Source organism: Colias philodice, chromosome 21 (genome assembly GCF_061535455.1).
Source record: "Colias philodice isolate Cphi_HAF_F1 chromosome 21, ilColPhil1 Martin Lab GWU primary, whole genome shotgun sequence".
NCBI classification, from domain to species: Eukaryota; Metazoa; Arthropoda; class Insecta; order Lepidoptera; family Pieridae; genus Colias; species Colias philodice.
The window spans coordinates 3,099,477-3,112,154 of NC_143106.1; the positions used below are offsets into that span (position 1 = coordinate 3,099,477).

General features: G+C 31.2%; 1 protein-coding gene across 1 annotated transcript; it reads left to right on the forward strand.

Moving 5' to 3' along the window:
* The first annotated feature begins 897 nt into the window (after window positions 1–897).
* LOC149478751 (alpha-tocopherol transfer protein-like) lies at window positions 898–9,660 on the forward strand. Its single transcript, XM_089708583.1, has 8 exons — window positions 898–1,052; window positions 4,745–4,896; window positions 5,348–5,507; window positions 7,012–7,070; window positions 7,521–7,717; window positions 8,111–8,221; window positions 8,491–8,593; window positions 8,983–9,660. Exons 2-8 carry the CDS (start codon window positions 4,746–4,748, stop codon window positions 9,132–9,134), a joined length of 933 nt encoding a protein of 310 aa, XP_089564709.1. The 5' UTR covers window positions 898–1,052; window position 4,745; the 3' UTR covers window positions 9,135–9,660.
* The last annotated feature ends 3,018 nt before the right edge of the window (window positions 9,661–12,678 follow it).

The window sequence follows — 12,678 nt, forward strand, 5'->3', positions numbered from 1 at the left end:
ATGTTAGGATAACAATGGATATTCAAATAGTATTTATTTATACTAAACATATTTATTTAGTCCATACTAGGATAATCAGATACTCTTTCTTCACCGACAACCTCTAAGTGATGGTAATTTTTAACAACCAATAAATGTCTGTGTATACATATAATAATTTAATGTCTAATGGGTCTCTTTTTAGATTAAAAACATTACCTTTCAAAACTTAACTTAATTCTTAGAGAAAATCTTTTTAAAAAAGATGACACATATTTTCCACGGCTATGTAGATTTTTTATCCCATCTGGCATATTATGGAATAAAAATAAAAATAAAATAAAAATCATTTATTGAACAAAGTTCCTTACATCATAATATAGACCCCAGACTCCCAATATAGCTTTCGCTGTGTTTCAGGAGTCTGTGCCTTCCCGATGTAATGTAATGTACTGTACGATGTAATGTACATCAGAATAGTTCAATAGTAATTAGTTACAAAAGAAAAATTTTTACTTAATGTTGACAAATGAAAAATAATAATAAATTATAATAATATTTAAAACAATTTAGTTCCATAATATTTAGCAATGAGAATAATTAAGACAATTAAATTAAATAATTTTCTAAGAATATGTGTTAGTTTTCACTTGTGTAAAATACACTATTATACGTTTAACTACATCCAGTGCAATAGACATCTATCGTCTATCGAGACATCTAATATCATCTATCATCACAAGCATTTTGTTTAAATTATTTGCATGCTATGTAATAATGTGATCATGTTAATTTGCCTATATTCTCAAAACATTCTAAACATTAAAACCATAACCTACTACATTCACCATGCGCTATGTGATCTAAAGATAATCGCGTAAGATGTAGTCCAAGTGACAATGAGCAGGTAAGTCACAAAGACTGAGTACCGGAAAATTCACCTAATTTCTATCCATGACATCGCGACAATGCTCCAATGTCGCAACCTTAACAAGGTTCTGCTCTTAGCGAACGCAGTTAGTTCATTTTAAACCATCGGGTTGTGCAGTTAACTGGGAAAATAAAAATTTAATGTGAGTAAATGTTTTATTTTTTTTTTATAATTTTTTGGTGTAGGTTTAATTTATATTTAGAGTGATTATAATTGTTTGTGGTGAATTTATTTACGCTAAGAAAATTAATTTTCTAGGAATTGATTGTGACGATTAATTGCAAGATGATGTTTGATGCTGCACTCAGTTTGAATATTAAATAGATGGGCAACAGAACCTTTTATTTTACAAATTGTTATTTATTAAAAGATTAATCTTATATGCAAAATTTAAATATGTACTGAATAAAATTGATTACAACTAGAAAGTTATATTGCTAAAAAGGAGAATTATAATTGTTTTTGATGATGGGGTTTTAATAATGGACATGTTAGAAGTCAATATTCTGGGATTCTATTTTTTCTTATTTTCAAGAAAATAAAAACGAACAGACAAAAATTATATATTACGCCGCAAGTATTATTTAAAAAAAATATCAAATAAACAGTTTTAACTTTCCTTCGATTTTATTTTAGTGTAGAATGTAGATGTTCAGTTTAAATTGAAGCATCTATCCATAAACAGTTCAATTTATTATTGTGTAACAGTTCTATTTACCATGGGAGTTACTATTAAAAGAAAATAATATCGCATCAACATTTTCGACACGAAAGTGTACTGGAAGCAGAAACAAAAAATATTTTTTGGGGATATGTTTATCTTAAAATGCATTTTTGTTTGCTAAAAACGCTGTATCAAAAAAATGTTTGAAAAATATATAATTAGCAGAGCATAAATACCTAATTCTACCTATTTTGCTAGGTTAGAGAAGATGACTTGGGCATTTTTTACTTTTTTATTTTTATATCATTACCTAGTTATTTTTAAAATAAGCAGTTTTTTTAACATTCATCAGTTGTAACCGCTGAATCTAAGATTTACTATATTATCTCTTATATGTATGCTCTACCATCGAAATTGGTAATTGTCGAAATAAACCGGGGCATTTTTAATTCACCAATATCGGACATTCCCAATAACAATCATAATATTATGTCCAGTAGAACCCTCCCTAATGGCAAATGTCTCCAGATACTACAAATTCATTGATAATTATGAAGATAAGATAGCGAAGACGCACCATATCTCACACGGCACTTATCACAAGAACATAATTGCACGTAAGATCGTTTATTATCAAAACACCACGTACCCGAGATTAGAAGGTCAATACCGCTGGTTAATATTCCTGACGTATGCAAGACCTATTTCGTTAAGTTCTTAAACATGGTACAACAATCGAATATTAAGAAGGGCTTATAAAAAACTAACGCTGACGTCTTGTTAGAACAATAACATTGAAAACCAAGTAGGTACATTGTGAATAATATTGGTCCTGACTCCTGAGACTAGGCTTTGCGGGTTAAATAAATTTGAAAATTTATTTAATAAAATTATAAGAAAACAAATTGTCCGCATAGAACTCAGGTTTTAAAGGAAGAACCTAGACTCTAGAGCAATAAATATGAGCAAATACAGACAAAAAAAAATAAGAGAGACAAGGTGAATTTTTTTTTATTGGTGAAGACATATCACTTCGATTCGTCCAATATTTTCTCTCTCGTGATTCAATCATGAGGAGAAATAATTTAAATTGCACGCCTCATAAGCGAAGCGTTGAGGTGGGTACTACTGTCACTTCGCGCAAAACATCTGATTTTTCAAACTTAAAATGTCTTTATGTATCATACATTGCACTTGTAAGATAATACATACATACACACACATATTAAGAAAAAACACTATTTTTAACATTCATGATATTTTTGATGTCATTTTTGTTATTTAAACTAGTTAAAAAACAGTTTAAAAAAGTTCTGTCTTGGACGTCCGTGTGTCTGTATGTGCGGAGGATTTTCTTGTTAACACGATAGCGACCGAAATACTTTACTAATCGAGTCTTTTTTTTTCTCTTACGCTTGAGTATGCTCAGGAATAGAACCCTTTCATTTTTCAGGGTCTGATTCGATGTGGTTTAATTGTTATTAAATAAACAAAAATAATAATTAATAAATAATTATTAAAAAAAAATTATGAGGCGTGCACTTTTGGATTTTCCAAATTATTTTAGTTTTATAGCATTTAAATGCTTTATCAATAAGAGGAAGATTTAGTCCTTGCCGGTTTCAGTGATATGACCGAGGCAAATACGATGGTAAGTAGGCTACTACTTACCTACCTACGTACCTATATGGTTAATGGTTATTATATCTATATGTATGTCTATTGAGAAATACTAGTATGATAACATAATAACACGATAATAACCATTAAAAACAAAACAATGGGTTTTTCGTGCACATTTGTAAATTGCACAATGACGTAGGTATCAAGATCAAGATGACCGCTACATTAGGGTGCACTCACACACATCAGTCACCGTCACGGCACGTCACCGGACAGGATTAAAAAAAAATATGTATCAATAGTTCTAGTATGACTCTGTTCCCACACGACAGTCGCCGGCACGAAATCTATCAGTGACGTCCCCGGTCAGGCACGTCAAATAATCTTTCCATACATGTATCATACTTTTATCCCCACTCACCCGGTGCCGTCACGTCTCAGTTCAGTCAGCGTCGTGCTACCGTCAATTGCTACATGTTCTCTAGCGTGACACACGTCTAATCACTCACTAACCTGATGTATGTGTTCAATGATTCAGTCAAACCGGCGACGTGACTGACGGACAACATGACGGTGACTGGTGTTTGTGGATACGTACACAAACCGTCACCGATCAGTCATCGGTGACTTGACGGTGACTGATGTGTGTGAGTGCACCCTTACACGTCATAAACATATAAAAGTACCAAAGTTCAGAAAACGCGAATCCCTAATATATTTATAATAAGAGATCCCTCCTACTAATCTCCTACCTTCTTAAATCAAAACAATCGCACGATACAAAGTTTGATTCTTAAAAATAGCCCTAGAAATCTCATAGAAATTCAATCCTTGCCTTAATCCTTGCAAACTTAAATAATCGTGTAAAAAGGAAATGCCTAACTTCGTTTCGCCGAATATAGAATGTCGCCCGACGTTGCCTCATACATTGCGATGTGATTGCAAACTTTGGTGTACTTATGTTCCTGTTTTAGAAACTCGTTCAAGGAAATGTTGTGTGTAATGCTAACAGTCCTTGATTTAGTGTAAATAAAAGATTTCTACACAACCACACGCTAGGTATATAGAATAAATCGATATGGTCCATTTGTTTATTTCGTAATCTACCTGGAGAACAATTTATTATAGTACCTACCTTAGATACGCGAATTATTAGAAATAACACCCGGAAATGAGTCTAAATCTCTCAGTCAGATCTAGAAAGTCTACAGTTAAAAGCTAAATAATTATTTATAAGACCTATACATATTTAAACACAAATGAATAGAACAACAATTTATTAACATGCCCCGATTCGAATAAAACTTTAAACAATGTAAAAAATATGTACAAATACCAGTTGCAAATTGTATTTCCGTCTGGATGTAATTATAATTACTATTATTCGCTTATATTACGAAAATAATTGAGACAAAAACAGCGTACAGCATTACAGTTTCAAACTCAGTTATAAATACTTACACCTTTGTAGTTCATACTGAGAAGACGTAAAGTCCAGGAAAATTCCTATTTTATTGTCGAATATTCTAGAATATTCTGTTCCACAGAATGGCGTCAGTTTCGACGTTAGTACAGCCATCGGGTGAAATGTGGGAGAAGATACGGGTAGAATTGAATGAAGATGTCAAAACTAGGGATAGAGACTTGCAGCATATAAAGGAATGGTTGAGGAAGCAGCCGCATTTGCCAGATGAATGGGGTAAGTTTATAGACAGTGATTCCTAAACCTCAATTCAATTAGGCATAAAAAATGTGTTGTGTACGTAACTTTGGTCAGTATAGCCAGTCTACATAGATAAAAATCCTGAATAGAACGGTGGTGTATAGGTATTGTATTTTATTGAGTATCGAATAAATAGTAGAAATAGAGAAATAACTTTGCTCCATCATTGTGGATATTTTACATCTTTTTCAATTTTTTGTCTGCTCCATCATTGTAGATATTTTACATCTTTTTCATCTTGTCGGTATTTTGTACGTTTTTCAGAATGATTACTAATTAGACGATGTTTCAAATGTTTTTGTCTCTATAATTTTTTTTTATAATTAAACATAACGTTAATATTCATAGAACAATAATTACACATAATTTGTTTAATACGTGTATACACACAAACTTCGCAAGACTAAAGTGAATTTGAATATTTCAGATGAAGGTCGTATAATGACATTTCTGAGAGGCTGCAGCTTTTCTTTGGAAAAATGCAAGAGGAAATTGGACATGTACTTCACCATGAGAGCCGCTTGTCCTGAGTTCTTCACCAATAGGGACGTGAAGCGACCAGAATTAGTGGACCTTATGTTGAGGGCGTAAGTATTATTTTCAAACTAGCTGTGCCACGCGGTTTTACCCGCATTGCTCCGCTCCTATTGGTCTTAGCGTGATGATATATAGCTATCTAACACCGAAATAATTTTTCAAATCATCCGATTTAGTAGTCAGTAGTTCCTGACATTAGCGCGTTCAAAGAAACAAACAAACAAGCAAACAAACTCTTCAGCTTTATAATATTAGTATAGATAATTTATAATACTAATAGGAATAGAATAGAACTTGCTATAAATGTAGATAGTATGTAAAGAAAGTTGTTATTAAGTAATAACTAACTGACCCAGCCAACGTTGTTCTGCCTGGAATAGAATATGTTATGTACAATATGTACATTCTGCCTATTACAATTTTTTTTTTAATAAATCATCAAAAAACAAATGTAATAAAATAGATGATACGAACTGGTCAGGAATTCAGCTCCTAAACATGTACAAAATATCCCCAACATTCTAATATCGTTCCATCTTCTTGATGACCTTAGATATCATGACATGGTATCAAACACCGACATTGTATGGTCTTATAAGAAAATGCGCACGTACCGTGAAAATATCTAATTACTTACAGTAGACTCGATTATCCAGCTCTATGTTATACGGGTTCGCGATTATCCGAACTACTTAACCCCTTCGTAATTTAAGAAAATGCCATTACTTTAGCCAATGTGAATTCGAATTAGACGGTTAATTTTGTTATTTTCATAATACTCAAAGATTATACTAATAATTGCTAAATATGGATCAATTAACACAAACCACTATTTATCATGCATTCGGTTATCTGGATTTTGTATTATCCGAATGCCTAAATTTAATCTAGGTACTACATCTACATGAGTTAATCTTATATATAAAAATGAATCGCACAATGTGTTGGTAAGCGCATAACTCGAGAACGGCTGAACCGATTTCGATAATTCTTTTTTTATTATATTCCTTGAAGTACGAGGATGGTTCTTATGGAGAGAAAACGTAAACATGTACCACGGGCGAAGCCGGGGCGGACCGCTAGTAATATTGATACAAACAAGTCGTCAAAAATCTTTTGACGTAGTTAGAGCTATTGGAGTCGGTTTTAAATTACTATTTAAACAGTATTATTATGCTAATTTATGTGTAAATAACTACTATTTAGAGTTATTGAACTTGATATTATCTTTCGCCTAGCGATTGAAAACAGATTAGCAACTACATTTGATGATATTCAGTACCTAAAATATTAGGTATCAGAATAGATACAGTTATGAAAATAATAAATGCAATTTAATGAATAATGTACTTACGTGAAATATTTAATCTTCGAGAGGTTTGGGCTGGGTATAATGGCTATATTACTATTTGAAGATAAGACGTCATCCTTGCAATTCATTTGTTAAATTTATTTACAATTATCAAAAGATGAATCATTTAATTAACAATGAATCAATAATTCAAGGAAATATTCGCTAATGGCTTTCCTCTATTCATAATAATAATGTTTCAGGCAAGGTCCGCCCCTGCCAGGGTTGACACCTAATGGACGCCGCGTGACTATTTGCAGAGGTAATTGTGTCAAATATTATTGTTAAATGGGAAAATTGTTACAATTTATTAGTGTTACTTAAGTTAATAATATGAATTAGTAATGTTTGAGAGTGTAACTACAATGAAATGTGATAATTAATGTAATAATTCTGGAATTTACAAATACCACTAATATATTACTTTAATAGTAAAACAGAAATAATATAAGACCATGTAGCAGAACGACCTGTGTATTAAGTCTCAATATTCAATTAACTCAATAACACTATTTAAGTAAATTAGGTAGGTGTACTACAGGATTAAATATCTTTACCTAGAGCATTTCTGTTCATAAAAGAGCAATGACATTAATTATATAAAAAAATCCTTTAGAGCATTTCTGGGCCTAAATAGACAGACAATATAATATAAGAACAAATTTCAAAACTACCCACAAATCCAAATACTTATTATCTCTATCAATTCCAGGACTTGATAAGAACCTAGACACAAACCAGATTATCGATGCATTCAAAATCGCTCTAATGATTGGAGATGTTAGGCTCAGAGAAGAGAAGGAAGGTGTTGGTGGTGACATCTATATTCTAGACGCTTCTATCGTCACGCCAAGTCATTTGGGCAAGATCTCCCCGTCTGCTGTGAAGAAGTTCCTTATTTGTGTGCAGGTGAGATTCTGAGACATATTGCATTAACTATTCTTACAAAAGATCAGCGCAATGTGCATTTTGTTAATTATGCAGATTCTAATATTAATTCATTTTATATCAAATAACACAAATATTAAAGGCTACTATGAATAAGTTCTTCATGAATTGAGCTGGTTGCATACGCTTGACATAATATTGTTTTTATCTATTCGGACTCACTTATCAAGACATAAAATTATAAATAATCTGACTGTTATTTGATAAATTCCAACGCCATATAAAAACAGGGACTAATTTATACGCATGTTGCTATAAACTTTTACAGACGTTAGAAATATGAAATCTACGATTGTAAAATTAATGTACAATATTTAAGAGATTTATATAACTGTTGTTCTTATATAATTTCAGGAAGCATACCCAGTAAAGCTGAAACAAGTACATGTCATCAACACTTCGCCAGTAATTGAGAAGATTGTAAACTTTGTTAAACCTTTCCTGAAAGAAAAAATTAAGAACAGAGTGAGTGATTTGAAAGATTATTCCTATTTGTGGTAAAGTTGTATTTGAAGGAAGTGGAATACCATTTTAATTTGGAGCACATTTTTAACACTTGCATTAAATTTGAACAACATAATTCTATAACACACAACTAAATTCATACAACATGTAAACAACACCTATTCATATTTTCGCAAAAATACAGTTTGTCTATACGGTCGGATAAAAATAGAGTAGGTACCTAGATACCTATATTATTTTTATCATATTCATTGTTTTTTTTTCTTTAGATATACATCCATTCCGATATCAATGAGCTATACAACTATGTGCCCAAAGAAATGCTTCCTGAAGAATATGGCGGCAATTGTGGATCACTCACGGATATTAACGGTAAATTAATTATTATTTATTATCTTAATATTAATTATAATATATTATCAAATGAAAGTCGTATCAATTGATACAGAAGAATTAAAATAAAAGTTAAACTGTTAATTTGTTTGTTGGTAGAAATTCAAATTCAAAAACTCATGCATTCTAAACCACGTAACGCAATGAAATATTAATTCGACAAATCTTCATAGCTACAAGTAAAAACAAGTGAATATATTCAAGTAATACAAAAATCTATTGATTTAGGACATACTTAGTTTAATAAGCTATTGAAAATTGGGCTTATCTTTATTGAGATTTCACTAAAGAATATAATTTAACTTTCTTTTGTTTTATTTTTAAAATCAAATTGCATAGATTTTGACACATTCTTTTTCAATTTACAGAGGCATGGATGAAGAAACTAGAAGAATACACAGAATGGTTTAAAAACGAGGAATCCGTAAAAGCCAATGAAGCTCTTCGGCCCGGAAAACCTACTAATTACGACGAACTTTTCGGCATTGATGGGTCTTTTAGACAACTATCCATAGATTAAAAATATAAAAATATATCCTAAATATAACAAGTTAATAGCTTTACCATGACATTAAATTTAATTTTTTTATAGGATCTTTCAATATTATTCGTATTTTTATATAAAATTGCCTAATTGCATAAAAGCCTTCCGCACTTTGAAAAATATTATGTTCAGAAACAGTCTTTTCATTTCGCTTATTTCATGTTTATTGAAAAAATAAATAAACATTTATTGCAAAAACATCATGTTTGCCTTTTAACCAGACTTTATGCTCAATGATTATTAAGATAATTATAATATTATAAGTTAAACAATTTACAAGCACTTTCTTAAATATACTTTTTATTAGATTTAGCGAATTATAGCTCAAATGGTATCCAAATTTAATTTTGTAAATTATAATAATAATTTCAAAATGCATAGATAATATGTATATAATCCATAAATAACATGCATCCAAGAAATGATATGCATTTTGAAATTTAAAAACTGTATCTCTACAGAATGTGATTTTTTATCATTTTCGAATAAAAATTAAAAAATACGTTGTTTGTTTTTTTACCATCAATCTATAAACCCACACTTGCGTACATTCCTCGAATATTAATTTACAGGCAACTTTAAATATAAGATATATCAAGATATACTTACCTTTGTAATTTTTCTGTGTCTCAATTCATAGTTACAAGTTAAAAGATATAATTTTCGATGAGAGAAATCTAATTAAATGTCTTATCTATGGAAAAAATACCCAATATTTAATAAAAGAGTAGGTAATATTTATACCCGAGATTTTTCAGTTCATTGTGAATCTCAAATCTTCGTTTTTGCTAAAATGAACGAAAAGGATCCAACAATTTCATAGAATTGTCTTTGTTAAAATTTTGTACAGAGATAGGCTAGACTAGAAAAAGAACATGGGCTGTTAGTCTCGATTCCGACAGACAACAACGAGTTTAAATCAAATAAGTTTAGTTTTACTACCTCCTAAGCATTTATACAAAGAACATTCTTCTTCTTCTTCTTTCTCAGCCCGGTTTAACCCAAAGTTGAGTATAGGCCTCTTCTTGGGCACGCCATTCTTTTCTGTTCTTCGCCACCCGCATCCATTTTCTTCCCAATACCTTCGCTATATCGCCAGCCCACCTAGAACATAAAGAACATGACTAGAACCAGAATTCTCTGACCAAAAAGAGTAGGTCCACTTTGGTAATAACAATGGAGCAACGGGGGATTAACAACGTCTTATAGCAGTATCTATTAATTCCAGTTGGAAAACTGACAAAGCTTAATAGGTTGGAACCAGGGTTGGCACGATTAAATCATTTTGATTTAAATCATGATTTAAATCGTGATTTAAATCAACCGATTTTTTCAATAAAAATCAATGATTAAAACAAAAAGGTTTAATTTTACTTTCTTTCACAGAAATCAACATAAAACATATTAAGATATCTTATAATTAAAAACTAGGGTCGTTTAAATCTGAGGGATCAATATCACTGTTATAATATTTGAATAAAAAAACTAGTTTTCCAGCCTTTTCGACTCCCAGTCGGTTTCTTAATTTGCTGTGAATAATTCCAAATGTAGAAAACACTCTTTCTACAGCAGCTGAAGAAGCTATCGCTCCAAACAATTGCTTCACCACTGGAAATTGGAAAAAGTTTGTTTGACATTCAATAGCACGTTAGACTAAAGGGAAATCCCCGTACTGTCTCTTTAGGCACGCGGCGCGTTCCGTTTCGCAGAAAAATACAGTTACTTAAATAATAAAATCAAAAAATCAAAAAAGTAATGATTAATTAGGATTTTTTCAATAAATCGTGCTTTATTCGATTTTTTCAAAAAATCATGATTTTTTCCAACCCTGGTTGGAACTCACTAAGCTCACTGGAAATTACCTTTAATTATTAATACGCATTAAGTATCCTATAGTTACATCAGGGGCATCTGAAAAACAGCGCTGTTTTGGATAGTAATAGCTGACGCTGAGAGAGAGACGCTGCCTTTTTCTTCCTTTGTAAAAACGTTTATCCAACTGTAATGTATTGTATAAGAATTTTTAATGTACTGACTTTATATGAGAAGCAATAAACGATTTTTTATTTAAAACAACATCAATGACCGTGAAAGAGCGGCAAGCGATAACTGCACACCAAATCATAACAATCAATTTGAATTACACAACATAAAAACAATTAAGGTTTTGTTTATTGTTTACCGTTTCCGTATATATGCCACGTTAGCCTTGATAACTCATTTGATAATTTATAATCATAATCAATTGATCAGACAGTTTCTAAATAATACTGTTATAATTTATTTTCGTTTTATTAAGAGTCACAGATAATAAATTTCAACTATATTCTCACTTCACAACCTTATCCAAATGAGATATAGATTTATTTAATTAAACTAGCTGGATACCGCGACTTTATACGTGCCTTTGTGCTAATCAAAACTTTAATAATTCATCTCTACTGCTCATTATTAAACAAATAGCACAAATAAATTAATTGTAATCCGAAACTTGACAGCATGCATAGTTCTAACCTTTGGAATCACTTTTAACTCAGATTACAGATAGAGCTGCATGATGCATCTAAATACTTTTATAGATTAAAACTTCACCTCTTAATTCTTATAAATATTTACAAACCTAAAAACTCGGTTAAGTGCGAGTCGGACTAGTGACACTAAGGGTTCCATGCCCTTTTTTTTTTTTTTTTAAACCCATAACTTTAAATTACTTAGGTAGGTACGTCTTGTTTTATTTTTGCGATAGTTGCATTGTATTTTTATAATAACTTAATTTCGAATGATAAGGATATCATCATTCGAAAATAGATATCGCGTATATCTAAATATCTAAGAAAACATAACCCTCCTAATTAACATCTCCCTCCTTTTAGCTAAGCTATCGTACTACGGATTTGACTCAAATACTGTTGACTGGTTTAAAAGCTATTTGGAAAATCGTACTCAACAAGTTCTTTTACGTAATCCTAATGGCAACAATATACTTTCAAAATCTATGAAAGTTACCAGAGGAGTACCTCAAGGTAGTATTTTAGGGCCTATCCTGTTTATATTGTACACAGCAGACATTACACAGTCAATTAAACATTGTCAATTTCACTTATATGCCGATGACCTTCAACTTCTCATTCCTATCAGCAGGGACAATTTTGATGAGACTATCACGAAACTTAATTCGGATTTAAATAATATTTCATGTTGGTCTAATAATAACTCTTTAGTGTTAAATCCGATAAAATCTAAATTCATGATCGTTGGTTCCAAAAAACAGGTCAATTGTTTATCACAGTTAAAACCTAAAATTTGTATCGATAACTTACCTCTCGAATGTGTCAATCAGGTGCGCAACCTCGGTATTGAAATGGATAATAATTTGAAATTTGAAGCCCATGTCTTAAACGTTACTCGAAATTGCTTTTATCGTATTAAAGTTTTATATAAAATTCGTAATTTCTTATGTGAAGATATGCGCATTCGCCTATGTGAAACTCTAGTCTTGTCCAAACTAAACTATGCTCTG